Source organism: Neltuma alba, unplaced genomic scaffold (genome assembly GCF_004799145.2).
Source record: "Neltuma alba isolate B1F8T4 unplaced genomic scaffold, ASM479914v2 tig00005994_pilon, whole genome shotgun sequence".
In the NCBI taxonomy this organism is placed as follows: Eukaryota; Viridiplantae; Streptophyta; class Magnoliopsida; order Fabales; family Fabaceae; genus Neltuma; species Neltuma alba.
In genome coordinates, this window is record NW_021634308.1 from 22,125 (window position 1) to 48,811 (window position 26,687).

At 34.7% G+C, this 26,687-nt stretch overlaps 4 protein-coding genes, 2 non-coding genes and 1 pseudogene across 7 annotated transcripts; 3 read left to right on the forward strand and 4 right to left on the reverse strand.

Moving 5' to 3' along the window:
* Nucleotides 1-75: 75 nt before the first annotated feature.
* Nucleotides 76-4,594, reverse strand: LOC114749229 (beta-galactosidase-like; annotated as a pseudogene).
* Nucleotides 4,595-7,578: 2,984 nt separating this feature from the next.
* Nucleotides 7,579-7,675, reverse strand: LOC114749242 (small nucleolar RNA Z266). Its single transcript, XR_003740534.1, has one exon. It is a non-coding gene; the product is annotated as a small nucleolar RNA Z266 (small nucleolar RNA).
* A 548-nt stretch (nucleotides 7,676-8,223) lies between these two features.
* LOC114749243 (small nucleolar RNA R21) lies at nucleotides 8,224-8,300 on the reverse strand. The gene has a single exon (XR_003740535.1). It is a non-coding gene; the product is annotated as a small nucleolar RNA R21 (small nucleolar RNA).
* Nucleotides 8,301-8,939: 639 nt separating this feature from the next.
* LOC114749233 (uncharacterized) lies at nucleotides 8,940-11,516 on the forward strand. 2 transcript variants are annotated; one of them, XM_028937724.1, is made up of 3 exons: nucleotides 8,940-9,178; nucleotides 10,947-11,269; nucleotides 11,333-11,516. In XM_028937724.1, exons 1-2 carry the CDS (start codon nucleotides 9,016-9,018, stop codon nucleotides 11,228-11,230), a joined length of 447 nt encoding a protein of 148 aa, XP_028793557.1. In that variant the 5' UTR covers nucleotides 8,940-9,015; the 3' UTR covers nucleotides 11,231-11,269; nucleotides 11,333-11,516. The 2 variants fall into 2 exon arrangements, with proteins under 2 accessions (XP_028793557.1, XP_028793555.1); XM_028937722.1 differs by having other exon boundaries at nucleotides 10,947-11,516.
* A 1,922-nt stretch (nucleotides 11,517-13,438) lies between these two features.
* LOC114749231 (pentatricopeptide repeat-containing protein At2g41080-like) lies at nucleotides 13,439-15,876 on the forward strand. The gene has a single exon (XM_028937720.1). The coding sequence runs from the start codon at nucleotides 13,548-13,550 to the stop codon at nucleotides 15,603-15,605; it is 2,058 nt and encodes a 685-aa protein (XP_028793553.1). The 5' UTR covers nucleotides 13,439-13,547; the 3' UTR covers nucleotides 15,606-15,876.
* A 2,031-nt stretch (nucleotides 15,877-17,907) lies between these two features.
* Nucleotides 17,908-23,053, forward strand: LOC114749232 (rab escort protein 1-like). Its single transcript, XM_028937721.1, has 9 exons — nucleotides 17,908-18,889; nucleotides 19,086-19,208; nucleotides 19,298-19,397; nucleotides 19,982-20,020; nucleotides 20,139-20,385; nucleotides 20,480-20,555; nucleotides 21,816-22,008; nucleotides 22,319-22,399; nucleotides 22,621-23,053. The coding sequence occupies exons 1-9, from the start codon at nucleotides 18,135-18,137 to the stop codon at nucleotides 22,714-22,716; spliced, it is 1,710 nt and encodes a 569-aa protein (XP_028793554.1). The 5' UTR covers nucleotides 17,908-18,134; the 3' UTR covers nucleotides 22,717-23,053.
* A 1,024-nt stretch (nucleotides 23,054-24,077) lies between these two features.
* On the reverse strand, nucleotides 24,078-26,301 carry LOC114749236 (40S ribosomal protein S26-1-like). Its single transcript, XM_028937727.1, has 5 exons — nucleotides 26,293-26,301; nucleotides 25,384-25,476; nucleotides 24,929-25,013; nucleotides 24,713-24,852; nucleotides 24,078-24,152 (listed from the first exon to the last, which is right to left on the reverse strand). Exons 1-5 carry the CDS (start codon nucleotides 26,299-26,301, stop codon nucleotides 24,078-24,080), a joined length of 402 nt encoding a protein of 133 aa, XP_028793560.1.
* Nucleotides 26,302-26,687: the final 386 nt, after the last annotated feature.

Below are 26,687 nucleotides of genomic sequence, written 5' to 3' on the forward strand. Positions count from 1 at the left end.
AAAGTTAAATAACAAGTTAACCTAATAATTAGAACTATAAAACAAAACCTAATTTTTTTTAATGAAATTAAAGTTCTAGCAAACTGCCTCCACCACAAGTCTCTTTGTGATATCTCCGTAATTAGTTGACCCAAGCGTATTCTCAGATGCATCAATTGAGCAAGTTTGTTTGCCCACACATGCCTGCATAATTGTCATGTAAATTAAGTTAAATTAGCTGTTGGATTAATTAATCTTTAAATGACTAAATGCATAAAGCATAAAATATTTAACACGAGAAAATAATTTGCGTATAAAAAAATATTAATTACCTTCTCTACAATTGAGAGAGCATTTTTGCTGCTTCACAAGTCCCTTTATTAAATGAACCGCATGTGCCTTGAGGATCTCCAAAACTGGCAGAAATAGGACGACTTTGGCAAGATAGTTCTAATGTGTGGTTCTCATAGGCATTTCCACAAACAGTTCCAACACTAACTGTTCTGAAATTCACATATGATGGGTTTCCTCCAATCTCCTCCAATAAAACTAATGTGTTGTCACCGTCTTTAAGGAATGATCGAGGAACATGGTACCTAAAAAAGCATATTTAATATATCATTCAGACTAAATTTGGATGGTTGGGAATTCCCTTCATTTAATGTGAAAGAAAAGTGACTAACCATTTTTTTGTAGGCTTTCCACAGTTGTAAATGCAATTTGTGGCAGAATATTCACCACGATAATCACAAGGATCATTACTGCAACCATCTTCTGCACCTAAGTATGTAGGCCAATAACGACCAATGTCATGACCATTAACCCAAGCAAACCCTTTTCCAAGTCCCTCTAAATCAACCACCACAGGGTCTTTTCCAAGAGGAGCTTTGAATGTGGTCTAACACTTAATTTAATTTCAAAGATAAATAAATCAGTTTCTACATTTGAATAATTGGACTAACAAAAGAATATCGTAATTTGTAAATTGCCAACTACCTTGTATCAAGTGAAGCTTCTGTTCGTGGGTAATTGGTTTGATGCCCAACCAGACCAGTATACCATGTGTCAAAAAACGACTTGTAATTCTATTCAAAAGAGATACACCATTATAATTAAATCACAGTACATAATATTGCATATATACAAATTTGCACTAACTAACATCAATATGATGATAATGATGATTACCTGAAGGCCAGTAGTGACACTAAGCAAACTAATCACATTCTTGCCTTTATTCAACCTCGTCATTATAAAGAACACCATATTTAGCCTAATGAGTTCCTACAGATCCATCAAATTAACACAATGTTAATGAAACTAATCATAGTTTATCTATGAGCAAATGAAGTAATACAAGGCAATGTTCCTTTTACCAATATGCTGTCCATTGAGATATGCATAAATTACTTGCCCACTTGCGTTGATTCTAAGAGACATATCATCACTCCAAATAGGATCATGTTTGTCAAGAGATGAAGGCTATTATCAAAGAAGAAAGAAAATTAAAGATTGTTATGCCTTCAAATTTAGAATAGTAAATGCTTAGAACAATTGAAAAATGAGAAAGGTGAGTAAGGCTAAGTGAGAATGATTTTACCTGGTGATGTACCAAAGGTTGTCACTAACATCACTAGTGACTTCCTTTTGATCAATGAGTTTGTTTGCAGAAGAATGAGATTTGCCCTCGAGAGCATCATGAATATTCTCGGGCCTCCACGCCCACTTCAATGATTCTGGCTGCTTCTCAGCTTCGTTTGGCCAATGTTCATTCAGAGGTTTGAACATTAATCTAATTAACCACAAAGAACAACATCTGTTAGATTCTTGGGAGAATTACAATCAAGTCCCATAGAAGAGAAATAATTACCAAAAAGTCCGAATAACAACCTCAACAACTTATAATGACAAGTCCTATAGTGAGAAATGACAACCTTTAGGACTTGTTTTTCAATTATTTTCCTTGCTTGGGACCTCACTGTAATTCTCCCTAGATTCTTTGCAATATAATAGCTAGGGGTGTACAGAATAACAACAATAAGTTTTATCTCACTAAGTGGAATTGGCTACATAAATAACGCGATGTCATTATATTTTATCAATAACCAAATTCTTAAATAAGTTGTTAATCAAAAGGTCTCATTCAAAGCATTCTCTTCGCTATTCCTCTGTTTTTATTTAGAGGACTCTAAAAAAGAAGTGTACAGAAAATTTAAAAAAAGGAAAAAAGAATTCAAACGTTGTACAGAAAATATCACCTTAGCTGTGTTATACTCTTCAGTTTGACCATCAGGAAGAATGCTAACGGACCAAGCAGGAACTGTATATTGCTTTCCATTGAATGTGACTGTTGCATCAGAAGTAGTGTTGCTATTGCTCAGAAACACACTTGACGATCCATTTGTAGCATAAACCGTGGGCCTACAACATATATTTTCACCATCAAACATTATTAACCACTTCAAATCCCATGAACATATGTTCTAAAAATAGTGACAATTAATGAATGGCTCTTCTTTATTTAAAATTACTTACCTTGACAGAATTACCAAGATCAGTTCCTTTAATATTGCCATAGACAAGGTTTTTCTCAATTGATTTCAAAACTTCATGAAGTTCCTTTAGATCACCCCATTTTGGTTGAGCAATGTTTCCTGCAAATAAGTGAATCAAATTATATATATTACATTCATTTAAAGTTATGTTGATCAAATAAACCAAATTGATTTAATGGTTATATACCAAATTCATCAAGTGGAGCATCATACTCATATGAGGTTGTAATATATGGACCACCGGCAGTTCTACCAAAGTTGGCTCCCCCGTGATACTGTAACAATAAAACCGTATTTAATAAAGCATAATCATCAATTTTATTTTGATATACTACTATTTAAATATATTGATATCATTTACCATATAATAGTTTTGCAAAGTTCCTCCAGTTTGGTAGAATCTGGCTACAACATATGCAACATCTTCAACTGTTCTGTGAGGATCTTGACCACCCCAACTTTTGAAACTTTAATAATCATAAAAATAAAGAAAAAATTTGAATGAATTAATGATAAATTAAAAAATTTAAAATTGAATAAATTAAAGTGATTTGATACTTACCATCTTACCCAATTCCCAGTCCAAATCTTAGGACTATTGGGATTATTAGGTGTAAATTGGTCACAATAATAACCATTACATGTGTTGATCTGATTAAAAAAAAAGAAATCAATCAAAAGTATAATTAGAAAGGGATAATTAATTTGAAAAATTGAAAAAAAAAACATTTAATTAAATAATTTTACCATCGGTTGAGGAGCATCCCTTTGCTGACACATGATCCATGGAACTCCAATATTTTAAGATTCTGCCATTGAAGCACACCAACCTAGATACACTTTTCCAGCATCTCCATAAGGATCCATAACATTCCCATATTCATTCTCAATCTATTAATTACCAAAAATAAATCAATTAATAAATTAATTTGGTTCAATGATTCTGTAAAAATTTTAAAACGATGAATTCGTGAACTAATATATATGTGTGTATGTATATGTACCTGGGCAATAATAATTGGACCACCTTCTCTTCAGTGATCTTATTTCTAATCAATGTAGTGAAATTTTGCATCTCATTCTGTGAATCCAAATAATAACTTCGTATGAATAATTTTATTATGGTAATACATAAAAATAATCATAACAAAGTAACGAAAAAGTAATTAGCTGACCATAAACACATTATTTGCGGTTCTCTTCTCAATACCAGGCAAATTATGCAACCACACAGGAAAACCCCTAAGAAAACAAAAAAATATTAAGAATTAAGAATTATGATATAGATAATTAAAACTGAAAAATTATAAAAAAAACTAATTACTAATTAATTAAGTCATTAAATATACCCGTAGTTCCATTCAGTATAAATATAAGGACCAATACGAAGAATGGAAAAGAGACCAGCCTCATGAATGGTCTTTAGGAATCTAATGAGATCATTGGTACAATTCGGTACAAAGTATTGAAAATAAGGAATACGGATTGTGATTAGGATTGAGAAAATAGTATTTAGCATGAGAGATTGTTTATTACATGGGATCAAACAAACTCATGCATGTGAGATTGGGACCAAATACCTATCTTTTTTAATGATTTTTTTAATTACAATCCTAATACCTATCTTTTATTTTCAATATTTCGTACCAAACAGGACTATTATTCCCAAAAAAATCATATTGACGATGAATTGGTTCATGAGCATTGCAAAACACACAAGTCTCTATGGTATTAAGCCCTCCTTCTTTCGCTTTTTGAATCAAATCAGGCCACATCTACATGATCAGCAAACTCATATTAAGAGCAGTACTAGTACGAACATTTGCATTAAATTTAATCAGGAGAACAAAGATTCCCAGATATGAATAGAATTATGAGTAGAAGAAGGGATGGAATATTACTTCAGGTTTGCTTCTGGGATAATGAATTGAGCCAGAAATAAGAATCGGACGTTGGCCATCGATGATGATGGCTCTTCCATCGTGGGAGACAATGACAGAAATTGCTAACAGAAAGAGACTTAGCAGAGAAAGACAAAACAAGCTTTTGTGAGAAGCCATATTGAAATGACTTGGGGAAGAAGAGGAGGGTGTGGAGTATACATGGAATTCAAAGAAAGGTCAAGACTACTTTATATAGGAAAAAATAAAGGTCAGATTATGCAGATGTTTTTCTGCTCTTTAAAATTTGTTTTTTCTTTGGATGAAAATAGATATATTCTAGTTTATTACTATCTTTCATCACCTTATGATATTTATTGGGGTGGATTAGAAGTTAACAGATCAACAGAATCATTAATTGGATAATCTTGATCAATAAAAAAAAATCTCATGAACTAATTTATAATATAATTTGAATTTTGAAAAATGTCCATTTTATTCTAGCTTCTTATCATCAATAATCAATAATTGGATATAATAATTAATAATTTTTTAGTGCTATTATTGTTTGCACGTAATTCTCCTACCTACTGTCAATTCTTTTTATTTAGTAAGGGAGCATAATATGTATTATTGAGCAAATATCCTCTTAAACTTTAATTTCTTAAGTTGAGCTCATAATCTTATGAAAAAAAAACTTTTGAATTATATGTGGATCATTTTCTAGGATTTTAAGTCATATGTAAATGCATATAAATTGTCTGTAACTCTAATGTAGTGCTACCTCTAGTCTTTAATATAAAAAATAGTTGACTAATTTAAAAAAATAAAAAAATTATTAAATTACTTAATTACAGCATATATTACCTGATCTTTCTAAAATACTTATGTGAATCATTTTATTATTTATCAATTTATAAGTGAGACAAATTAGTTTAAAGAGAAACAATAAATACAAATAGTTTAAAGTAATTTAGTAACTGTTTTAATTTTTTTAAATTAGTCAATTATATCTTATATTAAAAATAAAGAATAGTACTATTCCGGTGTTTTGTTATTTTGGCCATAAATGGAGTATTATTATTTTCAATGTCAACGCCACTCGACATGCTTTCCTAGTTAACGTGTGTTTATATGCGTGCGAGTCTTTAATTGCATTAAATTAAAAAAATAAAAGGAAAAAAGTAATTTTTAGTTATTTAAGTTTTAATTCAATTCCTTAACTATAACTCTTTATGACTCAGTTTTGAACTTTTAACTTTGATAGTTCTTAACAATTTCTGTAATAAACTAATCTTTATTATATAGAATTGGGATAGGGGTGTTTGCACTTCTTCCCCCCCCCCAAATTTTCTCCACTTCCCATCTCAACCATAAGATTACAATTTGAACAGTCTAGATTTCTTATTTTATAAAATTATGAATATAATGTTAATTTTTGTAAAAAATAAATAAATAAAACTGAATTACCAAATTTTAGTTATGATAATTTAAAACAATAATAAAAATATTATACAAATTATATTTCATATAATATGAAATCTGACCAGTTTGAATTTCAATCTTAATGGTTGAGATGAGAAGTGGATGAACATAAAAGAAAAAGAAGTAGAAAGACTCTTTTTTCCTACAAAAGTCGTATTGAGTCATCATTCAATCATCTTATGTGGCAAAAAAAAAAAAAAACAACTAATATGGCTTCCAAATAAGCTGCAGAGTTCATCAATCATCCTATGTAGCAAAAAATACAGCTGATATGGCTTCCAAATAAGCTACAAAGTTCATCCTCCTTACCCAATTGATTCGTGGCCTAATTTATAGTTCAGAGCGTGATTTCATGCAGTTCAATACGCAGAACCAAAAGAAAAATAATCATGAGTTAATGGATAGTCGAATACTTCATATTTCATTGGGTGACTTTTCACACCTAGTCATAAAACAGAGCCATGATCCTTATAATTCATTGTAGCATTTCATTGGCCATCCATGTTCTCTGCTCCATGAAAAGCAAATTGCTCAAAGCCTGAGAGCCATGTCATATTTCTCCTTTGCCATGGTTTTGCAGTTTTTCTTGTTCTCTGCCGTGTGACCTTAAGACAGAAGGGGGAGGCTCTGCGGGTGAGACCATATTTTGAAGCCTTGCTTTGAAGCCATGCAGTAGTTCTTGCCACACGTTACGAGTTAAAAAGGCTAGGAAGTATATTTGAGAAAGTTAGCCATGAATATGCTTGGAAAATCAAAAGGTTAATTTTTTCTTTTAAAAAAATGCAACCTTCAATTTTTAACATAAAGAGGAGATAATTAATTTATAAATATTAAAAAATTAATTTAATTATTTATAATAAATAGATGTTAAGTTTTTGTAAAATATTTATTTAAGAAAATACTCTAGCACGTGACATGTTCATTAAATCTTTGAGGAGAATTAAAGTTCCAACATTGTCGGATACTTTTCTAATTTTATTTATAAGTTATTTTTAACATATTTCACTTAAATTAAGATAAATTTTAAACTTCATTAACTTTTATTTAAAATTTAACAATTTTTTAACTTTACCCCTAATGTAAACAAAATTAACACTATAATAAATAATAAATAAAATTATACATCTATATAAAAATTTTCTCTACTTATAATATATCTTTTGTTTTGTCTAGTTTGATTGGTCTTTCTGCTGGATTCCGCCTTCAGCCTTTAACATCCTGAGGCTTAACAAAGCAGTACAATCTTCCTCGGTATTGGGCTTTCTTTTCCAGTTGTTCATATTCATGCTTCCGCTCCCATGGGCCGGTCAAACCACGTGCAAATTATTTTCATATAGCTATTAGGCCATTAATGTCATTTTATTTCAAAGATTTTAGTATCTAGATTATAGTTTAAAATATTCTTGTTCCAATGACTAGTTTAAAGCGTATCAATTCTGGCTTTAATATAATATCCGGGGTTGACATATTAACTTCATTAGAAAATAATTTTTTTTCTTAATTTCAGCATAAAGAATAAAAGAAACATTAGATAGATGCCTCCTGCCCACATTCGGTGATTGACCCTGCCTCAAAATTAGATAGCCCAAAAAACAAATTAGTTATTGTTGAATAATAATAATATAAGTGGGGGGAATCATTCGATATCTTCCACAGAATTTTCTAACACAACAAAGATCAAAGAGCAAGTCAGACTTACAAATATGCCTCAAAAGTTTGAGTTCAGAAAGGAAAATTCCTTTCACACATCTAATTGATTCATCATCCTTGCTTTCTGTTTTCCTCAATACTCAATGGCATGCAACAGTTGAGAGTAGGAGGGGGGGGGGGGGAACCTAAATCAACTGGTGAACCAGTCATCAAATATAACAGCAAAAATGAGACTGAAAAAGAAAGCCATTATAGGAATTGTTTCCCACCTGCCACTGAGACACAGGAAAAAGCACCCAAGGAACTCAACTGAACTCCCATAAGTTGAATCTCAAACAGAGATCATCAAAATGGGATACAAGTTGCAGAACGAAAGGTAAAAGTATGCCTCAAGATTATGAGAAACAGGTGGGACAGAGGAGGAAACTTTAGGAAAACCCTAAAGAAAAGCCTCCATTGTTGATGGTTTATGTCGCGCAGCTATGACTCAAAACGCTTTCATGGCTGAAAGAGAAAGGCGATCTTAAGGGCTGCGCTTATCCACTATGCAAATCCAAGACAGTCGAATAAACCAAGACTATTTAAAAACAATGAACATTGCTGAAAACGAGTTCACGAAGTTGAAGTCAGTTTCTCGCTAACTTGTGAACAATGAACTGGTTAAGAGATTTAAACATCCCTCAGATTCCATTTCTCCTCAATATGATTCAGTCCACTACTTTTAATGTTAAAACAAATCGTCACAGGGATTCAGCTGTGGGAAAATAATTTCTTGAAAGAATCTGCATATGTGAATGGCAACACACTGCATTCGAGCAATCAACCACCCATCAATTTCTAAGAGTGGGAAAAATGAAGAATTGTTAATTGTATCTTCACACCCAAGAGCAGAGCAATGATACGAACAAAAACAACAGTTAGACGCAAAATGAGGTCTGCATTACTGCAACAAAAAACTTCAAGCCATGAAATCAAGCAAAAATATAATCACTGAGCTTGATTGACAGGATTTACAGGAGAGAAGTTAACAGCACAACTAAAAATCTTTCTTTACAGGAAATCGAACTAATCTCCATCGCAATCGAATACAGATATGCCACCTACGTTTTCGCACAAGCTCCGCCTTGGTTCGGCGCCGAGATGAAGGGATGGGTTAGTCGGGGTATTTATAGGAAGCCGTAATGGCTAGGTTACCGGTTTAGCCCCTAACATTTTGCTTAATTCCGTTTTAGTCCCCATCATTTTGCTTAATTCCGTTTTTGTCCTCCCACGGGTATGCCTCCTTCACCCGCGAGTTGGACTCAGCCTAGCGAAAGCGTTATGTCTAGTCTCCCTATGACTCTTCCTTTGTCTTGTGTCGGTGGGAAATTGCAGGCGCCGTAGAACTACCAACCCCTGAAAGAGGAAATTGTACAAAGAAGACGTTACAGGGCGTTTCTTTCTGAAGGTGAAAGAAGATTCCAAGCATGGAACCTCTGAGGAAGAAGCAGCTCAAGGTGGGAATACGTCTTACTCTATTGATGTTCTTCGTCTTGGGTGCTTCAGCTTGGACTGGTGAAATCCATGGCAGGGTTGTTTGTGATGTCTGTGGCGATTCTTCTATTGGACCTGAAGACCATATCCTCGAAGGTCCCCCCACCTTCTCTCTTCAATTGGCACTGTCTTTCATTTCGGTGTCCTTCGGACTGGGTTGTCCAATTGGATTTCTGATTTTGTGCCGAAATTGATTTTCATTTTAATTGAACTGCATTGTGTTTTTCCTCAACTGATGAACTCAGCTGATGATCCTGCCTTTATAAGCTTGCTGAAGTGCAGTTTCGTTATATATGGACTGTGGAAATAGGTTGGAAGAGTCTCTTAATTTAGTCTTGTACCATCTGTTTCATATCAATCATTATTGCAATTGAAGTTTCAGCCTTTCAATTTGGTCACCCCACTGATTTCATCTGCAGTCACAAATAGCTTATTTGATCTTAAGATTTGTTGGATGCGTGCGATTTCTTCAATCTTATATTGGCTTTACATGTAAAAATTTGTTAGTAATGCTGAAGTAGAATCCGTGCCATAAGATGGCTTGGTGTTTTACTCGATTGTTCTTGCAAGCCTTGATGAAGAATTTGATAGCCTGTTTTAAGCTTGCTGCTTTGCTGGAATGACATAACTTTAGTTTAACCAGTTACCATTCTGACCAATCCGTTCAAGCTAAATTTTAATCATTGGCATGGCCATACTTCTTTAAAAGAAATTTAAAAATCGATTCACTGACTGATTAGTATCACTTCGCCTTTAGCCCAATGTTTTAGTTTGTGATTTCCAAGGATGGCAAGGATTGAAGTTCGGAAGGAGCTTTGTAATAATGTTCTTAGAGCCTTTCTGAATCATCTGGATACAATTCTAGTAAATTATATTTCACTTTTTCAAAACCATTTTCTTCGCATTCTCTTGCAACACAATTGCTATTGTTTGCTTATATTTATCAACAACCAGAATATTTTGGGTCCCATCGCTGCATTCCACGCAGGCAAGTTCAGGCAGAGAGGTATGAATGTAGTAGATTGCCTTACTGGCCTTACAACTGACTTCATTAGAGTTAGCATTGGAGCCCCTTGAGTGGTGAATATTTTCAAGACTAAACTTGTCGGAACTACCTGTTTTCTACAGAGGATGTGAATCAGGGAAAGTGTTTGTGTCGCTTTATTTTGCAGTCAATAGTTGTCTCATTATGCTTTTGATGGGTTTGATTTATTGAAATAACTTTGTTCCTATTGTTCTCTATTCTAGGGCCAAAGCTACTTGTAGTAAGTTGTAATCTCCATGATTTTACATTGGGAAACTAGGAGCAGCTCAAGGGTTTTCCTCACAATCATCTGATTCAGTTTCATTTTTGCAATTGGTGAAAAACTATTCAAACAATCTGAAAATTCAAAACTTTCAAGTTTCCATCTTAAAATACCACTTATGTAACTGTGATCCACACATTGTGGGGTCTTGGCAACCTTGTACGTTGATTCTGCTACTTGAATAAAATTTATGTTGACTCCAGCAGCTTGAATTGATTTTTCTTTTTAACCTGTTGTATTTGAATTCTGATAAGCAATATTATCACATTTGAACCAAGTAATTGATTTGGTTGATTCTGCTCATCAGTTTGATGGCACAATTCTATCTGCCCCCCTGTATTATAATTGAAGGGTAATGCAACAGAGGTAATAGCAATGTGATTGTCCTCTGGAGGTGAAACTAGTCCCTTTCTCCAGCAAAACAAATGAAAAATAAAATGCATTTCAAATGCTTGATGCGACCTAGGATTCAGATTTGGCGGATCAATCCATAACATGATTAACTATCAATATTCTGTTGGATTTCCTAAAATGTGACTGTGACTGCTTTGATGCAGGTGCTGAGGTTGCTGTTCTTTGCATCACAAAGTCTGGGGAGGTTCTAAATTACCAGGCATTCACAGACACTAGAGGGATTTACACTGTTGCCGAGACAATGCCCGAGAGCGATCGTTGGGATGCCTGTCTTGCTCGTCCCATTAGCAGCTTCCATGAGCACTGCACCGAACTCGGCAAGGGCAGCTCAGGGGTGAAATTCAGCTACAATCACCCATCAGGTTATTCCCATACAATTAGAACTTTCGTTTACCGACCTTCTAGCCTTCCAACCTACTGCATTTGATCTGCCCTGGCCTTGCTACAAACCTAATGGTGACCATACTTGGTTAAACTACAAGGAAAACTAAAGAGTACATGAGCAATTCATGCTATACTATGTGCGCGCGCGCGCGCACACACATATAGAGTGTTGTCTGATATTTATTATTACTGTAGAGCCTAGTTGAAATGAAGGTGTGAACTGTATGAGTCTATGACCAAAGGACTTGTGAATGACATTGTCATTGACAGTGACAGTGGAGCATGTTCATTGTAAGGAGTTTGAGAAGTGAACCATACTGTTTGTAACTTCTGAATAGTTCCCTTTTTTTTTTAATAGATTTTATATTATATATTATGAAATTGTTCAGTTTTCATGTACATCATTGTTACTGCAGTGAGTATTTTAGTCACATCCTTGCATAATAGCAAGTGCAAGGCATTGTGAAGGAGGTCATGAATAATAACCTAACTTCTGTGTGTTAAATTTGATCCATTTCCAAAACAAATGCAAGGAATTGACAATTTTGAAGAAGGTGAAGTGAGGTGAGGCATTTATCTATATGGTTAGTGGAGTGGTTCGTTAATTGGGTATTTGCGTTTATTGGATGTAAAATTGTAAACTGTATTCTCAACAATTGGGATGGCAAGTTCCATTGATTTCTAAGTTCAAGAAAAATTTAAAATCTTTTCCTCAAAGTGTTCAGAGATTTCCTAGGGTCTAGGTTTGCATACAAATTGTTTACTAATAAAGTCTTTACATCAATCAATAGTGGGATTTGAACATGCGATATTATGGGTTATGAATTACCCTTTTATCAAGTGAATCAACTTTTATTGGCGATAGAACAATATTATATAACCGATAACATCATGCAGCCAAGATGAAGGCCAAAACAGAATCAACACAAGCAAGCAGACCAACGAATAAAGGAAACAACCTCAAGCCCATATAACCAATGGGAGTTGCGTCTAACGGGAAGTGCTAGTCCCTCACAACGTGATGAATAAAAATTCGAATTCATGTTGGAAAAGGTATCCATATCAAGTGCTCAACAGTGCTTCAAATAGGATTACTTCCATTAGGAAGATACTTATGATTTAGCGAGGGGAAAAAAACTCAAGCCCATACTTGTCATCAGACACTGAGAATCCAACTTGACTCTGTCAAACAAATAGGAAAAGGCATAGAATTAGATAAGATGAATCTTTCCCCCCTTAATCTAGTCGATGTGTTGGCCCAAAAAAAAAATTGATGATCTCATATTTGAACAAAATCAATATCAATAATACTCTTCCGGTCCTTATTATAAGACTCCATTTGACTTTTTATTTGGTCCTAATTATAAGACCCCAATCCATTTTGTCTCTTATATTTATGCATTTTTTTCAAGATAATCCTTCTAATAATGATAGTTTTAGCCAATATACTTAATTAGCAAGGATATTTTAGGAATGACAACACTTATTTATTATAAATAACCAACTTAACTTACTTCCTTAATCTCCTCAAATAAGTCAATTGGGTCTTATAATTAGGACCGGAGGAGTATTTTATAAGGAAAATGACATAAAAGGAAGTTAAAAATTGTAATATTCCAATTTGGTAAATAACAAAAATGTCATTATATTAAAAAGTTTATTAACAAGTTATAATTAACAAATGTATTGAGAATTACAAGTTTGATAGCTTTCTTTTTAAAAAAAAATTAATGAGTAATTTTAGACATTTGATTACATTTACAAAATATCAAATCAAGCATCACTTTCTTCTTTTTAATGTCATTTTCCCTACTTTATATTATAAATAGACGCAAGAAAAAAATTGAGATAATAATTATTTACTAAGTTAATAATAAATAAATTTTATTTTGTCATTTTTTTTAAAAAAATTATTTTATTTTTTATATCAAATGTTACTCATAATTAATAAATTATAAATCCATATTCTTCACCCGAAAGAAAACCAATGCCGGGAGGCTGAAACTCTGGCTCTGACTGGCAAAAGCGAAGGGCTTTGGTGAGGGAGAATAATATACAGAAATGGTTGTTGCCAGACAGAGGAGAGGATGAAAGTGGCGGTGACGCTGAGATTCGTGGTGGGTTCCGTCACAAGGCAAAGTCTCCGTCCTCAACCCTCTTCCACCCTCGAACATCTGTCCGTCAGGGTGGAGGCGAGGGGGCGACGGTGGAGGGATACCACTAGCTCGGAGGGCGAAAGGCACAAATTAAAAAAATTTGGAAGAACTATAGTATTTGGGTAAATAATTTTGCTTCTGCAGCATTTTGAGAGATATTTTCTTTTCTCCCGGTTTATAACTAGAAAAAGCCTCATTTTATGTATGAAAGGGCAATTTAAACAAGCCTACAGCGTGGGCGCTTCTTGTCTTCGGTATTTTAACATCTCTTATGTGGCCGCCATTTTTCAAAATCCAGTTTTACATTTCTCCACCATTTCTCTGAAATCTCACTTGCAAAAAGGGCACCTTGTGGATCTCAAAGAGCAATTTGTCAGCCTTTGTAACAAAGGATACATTAAAGAAGCATTTAATTTCTTTGTACCTAAGATATGGGAAGAACCCAATCTGTTCTCTCATCTATTCCAAGCATGTATATTGAGAAAGTCCATGCCCTTAGGGAAACAACTCCATTCTTTGATAATCACATCCGGGACTTCCTCGGACAAGTTCATTTCCAATCATCTCTTGAACCTCTACTCAAAGTTTGGAGACCTGCAGACAGTTGTGACTTTGTTTCATCGTATGCCCAAGAGGAATACAATGTCATGTAACATTATGATTAAAGCATATCTTCAAAATCGTGATTTTGAGAGTGCTAATACGTTGTTTAATGAAATGTCAGAGAGAAATGTTGCAACATGGAATGCAATGGTCACAGGATTGACCCAGTTTGAAATGAATGAGGAGGCTATGTCATTGTTCTCAGAAATGAACAACTTGGGTTTCATGCCTGATGAGTACTCCTTAGGTAGCATACTTAGGGGATGTGCACATTTGAGAGCTTTGTTAGCAGGAATGCAAGTTCATGCTTATGTGATGAAATGTGGGTTTGAGTTTAATTTGGTTGTGGGAAGCTCTTTAGCTCATATGTATATGAAAGTGGGAAGCATGCAAGACGGAGAAAAAATTATCAAATCAATGCCAACTCATAATGTTGTTGCTTGGAATACACTTATTGCTGGAAAAGCACAAAATGGATATGCTGAAGAAGTTCTGAATCACTACTGTTTGATGAAGATGGCGGGTTTTAGGCCTGATAAGATTACTTTTGTGAGTGTGATTAGTGCCTGTTCAGAGTTAGCCACCCTTGGTCAGGGAAAGCAAATTCATACCGAAGCAATCAAAGCAGGAGCTAGCTCTGTAGTTGCTGTAGTTAGTTCACTAGTTAGTATGTACTCCAAATGTGGATGTCTGGAAGACTCTGTCAAAGCATTCTCAGAATGCGATGAACCGGATGTTGTATTATGGAGCTCAATGATTGCTGCTTATGGTTTCCATGGGGAGGGGCAAGAAGCTATCAAACTCTTTCATCAAATGGAGCAAGAAAAATTACAGGCAAATGAGGTAACATTCTTGAGTTTGCTATATGCTTGCAGTCATAGTGGACTGAAGGACAAGGGGCTCGAGTTCTTCAATTTGATAGTCGATGTGTATGGACTCAAGCCTTGGTTAGAACATTATACCTGCATGGTTGACCTACTCGGTAGATCTGGTTGTTTGGAGGATGCTGTGGCTATGATACGAGAAATGCCTGTAAGGGCTGATGCAATTATATGGAAAACATTGTTATCTGCATGTAAAATCCACAAGAATACTGAAATGGCAAGAAAAATTGCTGAAGAAGTTATTAGGATAGATCCCTACGACTCAGCTTCTTATGTTCTTCTCTCAAACATTCATGCTTCAGCTAAGAGTTGGCAGGATGTTTCCGAAGTGAGGAAAGCCATGAGAGACCGGAAGGTGAAGAAAGAACCTGGTATTAGTTGGGTAGAACTGAAGAATCAAGTTCACCAGTTCACTCAGGGTGGAAAATCCCACCCAATGTCAGTGGAGATTGATTTGTATCTAGAAGAACTAACTTCAGAAATGAAGTTCCATGGCTATGTCCCCGATACTGCCTCCGTTTTGCATGACATGGATAATGAGGAGAAAGAATATAACTTGGCACATCATAGTGAAAAGTTGGCAATTGCTTTTGCTTTAATGAACACCCAAGAGGGTGCACCTATAAGGGTGATGAAGAACCTGAGGGTATGCAGTGATTGTCACGTTGCCTTCAAGTTCATATCCAAGATAAAGAATCGAGAAATTATAGTGCGAGACTCTAGCAGGTTTCATCATTTCAAAAATGGCACATGCTCTTGTGGAGATTACTGGTAATTGCCTGATTCTTTCTTCTCATGGTTGTACAAGAAGGACAATAATGGGTTGGTTCTGCTTCGAGACATGATTTGTGGAGATTACTGGTAATTGCCCGCTTGTTTCTTCTCATGGATGAACTTAAGAAGGACAATGCTGGGTTGGTTCCACTTCACTGACCTGATTTGCCTAGTTGACTCGGTCAATTGGCCAGCAAGGACATCACTGAAACTCTTATTTATGCACTCACTGAACTCAATGCTGCTGATGAAAATTTTCAGTTTGTCTGCAATTTTGTTATTGGGGGGGGGGGGGGAACCTAAATACCTCATTCTTTAAAATATTTTAAATATTCTCTTTTTGGTCTCATCTACATATACAAATTGGAGTGAAAGCTTATATTGCTGAATTGGACATTGTTTTACTAACGGGGCAGAAGTTAACCCACACTTATTACCCTCTGTCCGCAAAAGGAGAAATTTGGCAAAAATCTTGAGTTTTTTAAACGAGGGCTCTTGGTCAGGGCTTTTTTTTTTTTTTTAAACAACCTCGAGTAGAATTTGGAGATGCAACTACAAGAATACAACTTGTCTGACACACCATTGTTTCCATCAAACATATTTATTTTGTACAAATTTAAACTCAGTAATAATTAAAATGCTTTCACTGTCATTCATCTCATCTAAGTCCGTAGAGGTCGTTACCAGTAAAAACGTCTCTAAACAAGGTTCCTGTTTGAAAACTAAGACTAAAACGATGTGCTAGTGACTAAAACTTAGATTATCTGCAAAACTTGTAACGAGTTACTTCCTTCAGACCATAATGTAATGGCCAGGACAATATTACGATGGAGAAAAAGAATGAAAAGAATGAAGTAGAGGAAGCATCTGCGTATAAAAAATGACCACTGACTCCTGAAATAAGGAATCATATAGGGTCGAGTTGGAACGCCAAATTTAAGCATATTTATCATCAAAGTAATAAATGTGCGAATAAACCTGTAAGGAGCACTCATGGCACTTTATCATGATAGAGGGCTTCTTTGGAGTGGGGCAAATAAAGATATGGTATGAGAATGGAATAAAGAAAATTTGGTAAAAAGTACCTATTTAAAAATTTAATTAGTTAAAATGATTTAAAGTTAAACAGATACAACTATCTTAAGCAAGTACAACATATTTTTTACTGTATACAACATATTTTTTAATAATATGCAAAAGTCATCAAAACAAAAGATATGTTGCATATAGTTGAAGAAAATTACAGGTACTGATAATAGTTGTACTCGCTTAAGTTTAGATTTTTTTAGTTAGTAAAATTTTTAAACATATTTTTTAACAATTTTCCCCTGGAAGGAGTGGGCCAAAAGGAAAGGATTTGAAGGACAAGTTACACAAGGAGCGGGTGCTGTGAGAACAGAACGTGGATTTGATTTTGCAATCCTCTCTCTGCTGATTCTCTCCCGTCCTTTTTGCTGGTTCTCTTGCCGTCCTTCCTGCAGCCTTCTTCATCACTCTGTTTGCATGTCATTTTCTGATTCTGCCTTGTTTCGGAACTTCATGCTATTTGAACATTGTAAGCAATGAGTATTTGACAAAATCAATGTGTTCATTCAATTACGTCTGGTGTTAATAAGCTAATCTATACACATGGTGCTTTCGTTAAAAGCCAACCAACTAGAGAGAACTGTTTGGGGAGGGGCAAACAATCAAGAGGCCAAGTGAAGCATCTCAATGTGGAGCCGTAAGGATATTGATTCATAAGAAGGATACATTGTTATGAGTTTTACATTAGGTGAGTTTCTTTAAAAGAAGGACTTTATATAAGGCCCTGGATTTCCCAACTTTAATAGCTAATTTTTAAGGTGTGGTCCTCTTAGAAACATTTAAATACAATTTTGCATTTTTCATGATCCGCTCCACTCGCATTGAGCTTTTTTCCCCTCCCCAATAGATTATGGCTTATGAGTTCAATGTGGTAATCTGTAAAATTCCTTTCAGAAAAGGAAACTTCCACTTAGAAAAGAGCTTGCATACTATTAAATTCATTGGCTCTCTAATTGGAGTATTAAAACAAGGACTGTGGGAAATCCCATAATGTCTAGCTTGAACATCAAGTTTGAAGGAGGTTTTACTTTAAAAATCACAGATTATCTGCAAAACTTGCACCAAGTTACTTCGTTATTAAAACTAAACAATGTTAATGGGTTATAAAGGTCAGTGAAGCCGTATAGGTTCATAATTACAGCACAATATTACTATGGATAAAACCTATTGGTCATCAACTTTCACTGGTGCTTTTGTCTAAATAGCAATTCAATATTGATATCTTAATCCAAGGGACAAATCCAGTGGTTTTGATTTGATCTGTGATTGTGATTCAGTTATCAATATACTTCTTCCATTGTTGGATTTGACCAGGGCCCCGTTGCACTTAGGAGTCTCAAAAAAGGAGAATATTGCTAGATTTAGACCTTCGTGGCTTTGTTTGAACGGACAAAGCTTTCTTCCCACTTCTTCTTCCCAATAAGTACGACTCGCCGTCGACGCAATGAGTGAAGCCGAACCCTCTTCATATCATCCCATCGAGCCGGTGAACTTTGATCTTATTATCGTGGGCACCGGCCTGTCAGAATCTGTTATTGCCGCTGCAGCTGCTGCTGTTGGGAAGACCGTTCTCCATCTCGATCCCAATTCCTTCTACGGCAGCTACTCTGCTTCCCTTTCCCTTGATGACTTCACTTCTTTCCTCAATTCCCATTCTGCATCCCCGTCAACCACTACCGCCGCAACTACGTTGGGTAATCAGCGTGACGATAGCAATCACGTCGTCATAGAACTCATTCAGCAATCCCTGTACTCTGATGTGGAAGTTGTTCTTTGTGCTTCTGAGAAGGAAAACTTACTGCGTGAAAATTCCAGAAAATTTAATTTGGACTTGGGAGGACCTAGGACTCTATTTTGCGCCGACAAATCCGTTGATATATTGTTGAAGTCTGGTGCAAGCCAGTATATAGAATTTAAGGGCATTGATGCTAGCTTTGTATACGAAGCAAATGGGAAATTGGTGAATGTGCCAGATTCTCGGGCTGCGATTTTTAATAACAAGAGTCTTACTCTGATAGAGAAGCGCCGGTTAATGGAGTTCTTTAAGCTCATCCAGCAGCACTTGGCAGCTTCTACCGATAATTACAACAATAGTGATGCAGATGAAAGGGTTGATGGTTGCAACATTTCAGAAGAAGATCTGGAGGGCCGATTTGTTTGTTTCATGGAGAAAATGCGGTTGCCGCCAAAGATAAAATCGTACAGACCCTATCGCTCTATTCTATCTGTTAGTGAGAATTGCTTCCTATTTTCACGTTAACTTGACTTTTCGCTCCAATAAGCTCTTTCATCTTTGTAGGCATTTTTGCCGAAACACTGTCAAGCCAAGCCTAACTGTATAGCGCATGTTCTCTGTTCTTGCTCTAGTTACTAAATGCTTCCTAATCCCCTACAGGATTCTTATGTATGCTATAGCCATGGCAGATTATGATCAAGAGAATAATGACTTTTGTGAAGATTTACTCAAGACAAAAGATGGAATTGAACGCTTTGCTCTGTACAGTTCATCTGTTAACAGGTAACTGATTGGTTTTCCCCCTGTACAGTGCATCTGCTTTAATTCTTTTAGTCAAATCACTTTTCTGTAAGGTACTGATGTAGTCTCAGGATTCCCAATGCGCCTGGCGCTCTGCTTTATCCTATTTATGGTGAAGGCGAGTTACCACAAGCCTTTTGTCGTCGTGCTGCTGTCAAAGGTTGCATATATGTAAGTTCCAATGTATTTATGTTTTTAGTGAAATGGTACTGTGCATTGTGAATTTCCCCATTTTCATACTCTGTGAAACCTGGAACCTTGCAAATATTAAGTGCATATCATTACTATCGTTTGAAATATTGTTTTACACATTGAATATGTACGTTGGCTGACTCTTAACTTTTTCCCCCCTTCCATTTTTATCACATCGTTAGATTGAGTGCCCTTTTGCACTTGGTCTATCATACACTCGTTTGAAGCAAAGTTGACCAAGTCACCTGGGTGTTATGTGATACAAGACGGGGAGGGGAAGGGAAATTTGAAATATTTATAGATGAGTATACCTTTTTCATCCATTTGATTTACTAGAGCAATTGTCTGTGTTCTGACTATAGTCATAGTGGTAGTATATCTTTCAATTTTGGATGAGACTTGTATATCATAGACGCAGGTTTAATATCTGGACTTTTCTATAAATGGGGGTTAATTTTGAAACTGAAGGTTATTACCTACTTTTTTGCCATAGATGTGGAAAAATTGTTATGAATAGTTTTATTAAACATGTGTGCTTATTTAAACTTAAACATGTGTTACAGGTTCTCAGAATGCCGGTTATTGCTCTTCTTGTAGATAAGGTATTTTTTAATCTTTGTTTTATTTGGACAAAAAAAAATATTTTTTAGAAAATATGAGGTTCCTATTCTTGAAGCATGAAGCAGTTTCGTCGTCATCATCGCTCAAACTGGTGTTTAGGTTACTGGGCATTATAAAGGCATTAAAGTAGCTTCGGGTCAGGATTTATATAGTGATCAGCTAATCCTGGATCCATCATTCACTGTTCGATCACTATTGCCTTCACCTCCAACGGATTATTCCATAGAAAGGATTCATATTTTATGTCAGAAAGAAGTTAAAAGGATGGTAGCCAGGGGCATATGTGTTACAGGGAGTTCCATAAAGAAAGATGTGCGTAATTGCTTGGTGGTGTATCCTCCTAGATGTAAGACATGTATTGTCTGCGTTTTGTTGAAAGAAAAAAGTTGAAGACATATTGTGAAAGAAAAAGAATTAACCTTCTCTTCTTCTCTGTCTAGCCTTGTATCCTGAGCAACATACATCAGTCCGAGCTCTTCAGATAGGATCAAACCTTGCTGTTTGTCCTCCGGGCATGTAAGTTCACATTAAGCATTGATATGCTGTTTTATTTTTCTCTGGAATGTCTTTCTTTTCCTTCTTTTCCTTCTAACTATTTTGATTTTTCCCCTTTAGACGGTTGTGTCTGCCAAACAGTCTGAGCTGGAATGTGTCATAAAGTATTTTATAGTGTCTCCTGCTGTTCAAACAACTGACTACGCACTTATAGTACATCTGATGCACTTAGTTTTGCTAGCATCATCTGAAAGTCTAGTCCAAATCTTTAGTCTTGGACCACTTGATATTAAAGGTGCCTTATTTTTGTTTCAGGAATGAGTTTTTATGATAGATGGCAATATTAATCACATTTATTCTGGCTCAAGGACATGTCTTTTCCTTTACGTACATGTGTTAGGAGATAGAATAATGCATGTGGCTTCTCTTTGGTGCTCAGCATGTGCGTTTTTATCTTAAGGGATTAACAATTTCTGAAATGCATAGAGATTAGACAATTCGCTTATGCATTTGAGTCTTCTAGGGCTTTGTTTCTGTGTCAAGTTTTCAGATTGTCTCGCATTTCTAATTTTAGGATGCTTTCTTTCCTCTCTTGAAAAGCTTTTCTTGTAAGCCCAACCAAAAAAAAAAAAAAGACCACCATTTCTTTCGGTGGCACCTTCATTGTTAGCTGACTTTGCTAGGCAGAAAACCAGGAGGTTTGTTTTCTTGAGGATGTCTAGAATGAAATAACTAACTGCAACGCACAAGTAGGAATTTCTGGCAATTCTCTCTGCTCCTCTGTCAACGTAGTCTCTGCTCTTGTTTTCTATCATCCCCTTCAACCCTTGATTTTAATGTCTGCTAAAATTGCTCACCTCTATCATCAGATAATGATGGAAGAAAAGATGACCTTTGTGCCTCTAGATTCATAGAGGGGAAGAAAAAGATGAACTATAAAGGCAGACTGCAGTCCATTATTCAATTCATTTATCGGTTACCCAAAAAAAAAAAATAGGTGTACTTACTTTGTTATGATTCAGAAATGTTTCTGTTGTCTTCATGCAGATTTTTTCCATTGGAAAAAACGCAGATTTTTAGTTCTATGATCATATTTTTCGTATACTGGTATCATGTGTTTCATTGTATCCTTTAATGTAGTTAGAGTGGCTTCTACGACCTTGTGAATCCTGGTTATGTTATGTTATCATATTCATTTTTCGCGCTCATTAATCACATTTATCTTACCCTTTTAAGTTATCTCTGAACGTGATTTGGGTCTGTCTGCTTGCTCTTGTTTAGTTTTGTATTATACTTTTGTGCGGTCTGTAAAGATTCTGATGAAGGAAAGAAGTTACTACAAGCTGCCATGAATGCCCTTCTTGTGTTGCCTGAGGCTGGGAATCCTGATAGTATTTCAAGTGATCAAAGTGATAGCGCAGAGATAAAGCCCATTGTGCTTTGGAGTGCATTTTATATGCAGAAAATAACAGCGGTTTGCTTCTCACTCTGGTTTGCTTAGAGTATTTCCTCCTCATATGATGCTTAATTTTACCTGCATATTTTGATGGGTCTTCTTCCTCGGATTATCTTTTTATGCTGCGTCCATTATAGGCTAATATTTTTGTTACCCCAAAATTACTGAAACAGAATGCCTATAGGGATCACTATGTTTTTCTTGTTTAACACACTAATGACAGTACTTTTAGAATTTTTCCATAACAGAACAAATCTAACGTGATTACAACATATGCAAAATTGATTGGCATAATTTTTTTCCTCACTAATGTGTTATTTCATTTCAGTGTAAATTTGATCGCATCAGTTTCGCTCCTGCACCAGATGGGAATCTCAACTACAACGACCTTTTAGATGCAACTGAGAAGGTACTAATTTTTCAGCTTGAACTATTTTCCTTACTGTTATATCTGCAATACTTCATATCAAGGAGAGAAATGAACATGAGAATATTCATGTGCTGGCATTAACTTTGGTTGGTGCATGAGTAAGTTTATGTGCAGCACCAAAAAAAAAAAAAAAAAGAAAATGAAGGATAATTTTCATATGTTGTGGATGACGCTTACCACTTTGATGGTGGTACTTTCAGCTGTTTCATCAATTGTATCCCCATGAGGAATACTTTCCAGAGACCAGATCACCTGAAGAATCTATGGACGATAACGGGATTACTCTGGAGAGCTAGCAAGCGCAGGCCGGCTGAGCCTGATTACAAGAATGGAGCAACTACTCCATCATTTGAGAAAAATAAAGTTATGAAGATATATGCATATGTCCTAAAAATTTGGGAAGATGGAGGTTGAAATTATTGTTTTGGGGGGGACGCAGTTGAGAATTTTGGCATAGAAATGCAACCATTGTAAAGACATGAAAGTCAGTCTAGTTCTAGCATGTACATTGTACAAACAGTTTCATTCTTGCCGTTATTATTGACTTATTCTTGTTTTCTTTGGAGGCAAACCTTGAAATTGGTCTTTTTCTTGCATATCTAAAATGGAATCTTACTTGTCACCTGAAAAAAAGTAAGTGGAATCTTACTTCGGAAGCATGTCTTCACTATTGTATGAAGGTCTTTCTGGTGGCTTGGTCTTTCGACTCAGACTTCTGGTTAATTTTATGCAGTTTATGCCTGCTTTTGAAAACAATATCACTTTCTTTCACAGTAATCAATGGCACATCGGTCACAGGGCATTTTTTCTTGTTTGTGAAATATAGCCGTGTGATGATGTTCTGTGCCACAAACTGGGGCTAAGTAAAAAATTCAGGTAACCTGGTCTGGTCCACTAAAAATTAGTCTGATTATGAAACTAGACCAGACCAGGCTGACTGGTTGGGTGGGATCGGGTTTCAGACCAAGGGTTCAAATGACTTGATCTAGTCTGGTAGCTTGCTTTTTTAAAAAATAAAAAATAAAAATAATGCTTTATATTTTAGATTTAGACAGTGTTGTTTAGTAGCATTGCACAAATCACACTCACAGGTTACGACCACTCATGCTCTCACTCCCTCATTCAGAATCAGACCACTTTCTCGCACTCTCTTGTCGAACGCGAAGAATCCAAAGCTGTAAGGTTTATCATGGAGGATATTTTAATCTATGAATAAACTTTATAGCTTTAGATTATTATTGTTGTTGTTGGCAAAAAAGAAAATATTATTCTTATTATTACAAAAATAAAATATAAAAAGGTGTAATGAATCATCCGCTTCATCACAAACTTTATATGAATGCATGAGACCTTGTCTAATTTTAATTTTTGTAAAAATATGAATCCTTTTATAAACAAGGTTGTGCTTTGAAAATTACAACTAAAAAGACGTACCAGTGACTAAAACTTAGATTATCAGCAAAACTGGCACTGAATTACTTTATAAAATTAAATGACTAGTGTCTCAAAATAAGGAATCTCATGGTTCGGCATCCCTTTAATAAATGCCATTCACAAGCCCACAAAAAAAAAAAGCACAAAACAAATTGTACGCAATGGGGGAAAAAAGGACGAGTATTTCATAAAAATTAGCAGGTGAACAAATGCAATTGAAATTCTAGGATTGCTTCATGGCACCAGTGGTAGGAGGACGAGGTGCTTGCCCAGGTTGACCAGCACGAGGTAGCCCATCCTTTAAACAACCATATAAAATTACATGAAAAATTAAAATAGTGAGCAAATGAAACAAGAAAAGAAACGACTTGGGACCTACAAAGTAAATAATGAAAATCATTTTTTAAAAAAAAAACCTTTTATTTGAAAATGTTTCTTAAATTAATCATAAGCTATTGAAAATCATTTCTCAAGTAAAATAATCTAAAATTTGTTTCTTTCATATTCTAATTATTTTCAACTGGTTGAACAGCAAACATAAAATTAGGGGAAAAAGTAACTCTTAATCATATTTATAAATAAGTGCTTGAGGAATACAAAAGAGTATAAAGTCAACATAACCCCATTATATAAAAAAGAGATTTAATTAATATCTTATAATTAAAGATAATATTTGATTCATGGATTCTATATTATTTTAATTCCTATATTATTATTATAAATCTTTACAATTAATATCTTATAATTAAAGATAATATTTGATTCATAGATTCTATATTATTTTAATTCCTATATTATTATTATAAATCTTTACAAAGTAACAGATATAACAAAAACTATAATGAAAAATTGGCATACCATGACCCTAACCAATCGCTGTGGCTGTGGTGGTTGCCGGTTTCTTCTTTCCTCGTGAGAACGAACCCTCACAACATGGGAGTGAATGGCGCAAGACACACAATATTGCATCTGAACATACATCTTTGGAAGCTTGTACTCTGAATCCAATAATTAATTAATTAAAAGTAAAGTTTATAAATATTCAGAAAATAAAATAAAATGAACCTTACGTACCCTCATATGCACAAGCTTCCTGCACATCCCTAATAGCAGCCTGCTCCACAATGTTCCTCACAATACATCTTTTAATCGCCTTGTCCTACCATCACAGCCACAAATTTAAAACTCATCACTTATAAATAAAAAAAATGTGGCCTAAGCTACTACCAAGTGATGAGATCCGAAGAGAGACAAATGTATGGAGTTTTCTTTTACGGTTGTTAGGAGATCCACCCTTTTAAAACTCAGTTTATGATTTAAAACTATCTTTAGTTCGTAAAAGTTGATACTTTGATTTTGGTCTTTGAAATTTGAAAATGATAGTTTTTGTTTTGAAATAAGGCTTTAAAGATCAAAACCATCGTGACCCGAAATAAAAAAGAGATCAAATTTTAAGGATAGGATACGGTGTTAATCTTAAAATAAGTGAAAAAAGAAACATTGGGCATGAAAGAGGAATGAGAGAATACCTTAGGGCAACATTTGCCGCAGTTAGAGCAGTGAACGGAATCAACATGTCCACGGCCATGTTTGCTGCGCCCACAGTTCCTTCTCTTAAAAGTCTGCAAGAAGAAGAAGAAGAATCCATAAACAAAGAAAAAGAAAAAGAAGAGATAGTAAGTGGGAGTGGAGATAGCCAAAGAAGCGAAGAACCAACCATGGCGGCTTATTAGGTGATCTGGACGAGAGAGAAAAAAGGTATTATACAGTTTTGGTTAAGTTTGAGTTTGACACGGTCTTGTGGGTTTTTATAACATAAAATAATGATAATTTGGAATTTTTTTAATTAATCATTTCAAATATATAATTGATTTTTTTTTACCATGAATATATAATTGATTGAAATCATTGGATATCTTTTTAGATTATGGGCATTTAATAGTATCTTAATTATTTATCTATATTATTAATTGACACTAATTATCATTAGAATCAATTAGATTTAGACATGAGTGGTGTAAAATATGCAATTGTTTCATAAAATTAGGGATACAGGTTTTAGGTCTGAAACTCTCAATGGATAATGACATAAAATGGGGAAAATTGTAATAACTAATAAGTTTTCATGAAATGAACATATTTAAAAAAAAAAAAAGGCTCATAACGTACAACTGAGAAGATCCAAAGCAGAAAATAAGATGTTTAAATTATTTACTTATTATTGAAACTTTTTAGTAATTATTCTTTTTTTTTTGGGATTTCACAATAATTCTCACTACAAAATAATATGTTGGTTTATAATTATACACACACATGTAATTGTGTACGTACGTAATTATGTATATTTTGAGTTTATAGCTTTTCTATATTTTGTTTTCCATTTGATTGGATATAATTGATTTTATGATCTACTTTCTGATTTGATTTAGATTTCTTACTTGTTTCATGGTTGATCACGGCTGATTTCGTGATCTGCTAGGTTTTTAGTCTAATATAAATTTTTTCAATGATTTTTTTCTTTGAGCAGAAAGTTTTTATTGATTTTATTTGGGATTATTGATTTTGATCCTTGAAACCTTATATCAAGAAATTAAATAAAAACACTATTCTAAAGACTGAAATTTTTTTGGGGCACTAAGTCAAATTTTAGGGATTCAGACCACTAATTTCAAATTTTAGAGGATAAAAATAAAACAATTGAGGTTAACTTTCAAGCGTTAAAAATAGTATTAATAATCCTTGATATTATTATAGCCTTGGTAGTTGCAAAACAGGAAAGACACATTTAAAAAAATATGCACAATAAAGAGGGAAAAAAATCATAAATTATTTA

Excerpts from the sequence above, each read along its gene's own strand:
- LOC114749233 (XM_028937722.1), top strand. The coding sequence starts at position 9,016 with ATGGAACCTCTGAGGAAGAAGCAGCTCAAGGTGGGAATACGTCTTACT. Across the intron at positions 9,179-10,946 it reads TGAAGACCATATCCTCGAAG|GTGCTGAGGTTGCTGTTCTT; the intron begins GTCCCCCCACCT and ends GCTTTGATGCAG.
- LOC114749236 (XM_028937727.1), bottom strand. Across the intron at positions 24,853-24,928 it reads GGAAGCTTGTGCATATGAGG|AGTACAAGCTTCCAAAGATG; the intron begins GTACGTAAGGTT and ends TATTGGATTCAG. Across the intron at positions 24,153-24,712 it reads AGCGATTGGTTAGGGTCATG|GATGGGCTACCTCGTGCTGG; the intron begins GTATGCCAATTT and ends GGTTGTTTAAAG.
- LOC114749231 (XM_028937720.1), top strand. The coding sequence starts at position 13,548 with ATGAAAGGGCAATTTAAACAAGCCTACAGCGTGGGCGCTTCTTGTCTT.
- LOC114749232 (XM_028937721.1), top strand. The coding sequence starts at position 18,135 with ATGAGTGAAGCCGAACCCTCTTCATATCATCCCATCGAGCCGGTGAAC. Across the intron at positions 19,398-19,981 it reads CTGTCAAAGGTTGCATATAT|GTTCTCAGAATGCCGGTTAT; the intron begins GTAAGTTCCAAT and ends CATGTGTTACAG. Across the intron at positions 22,400-22,620 it reads TTTTAGATGCAACTGAGAAG|CTGTTTCATCAATTGTATCC; the intron begins GTACTAATTTTT and ends TGGTACTTTCAG.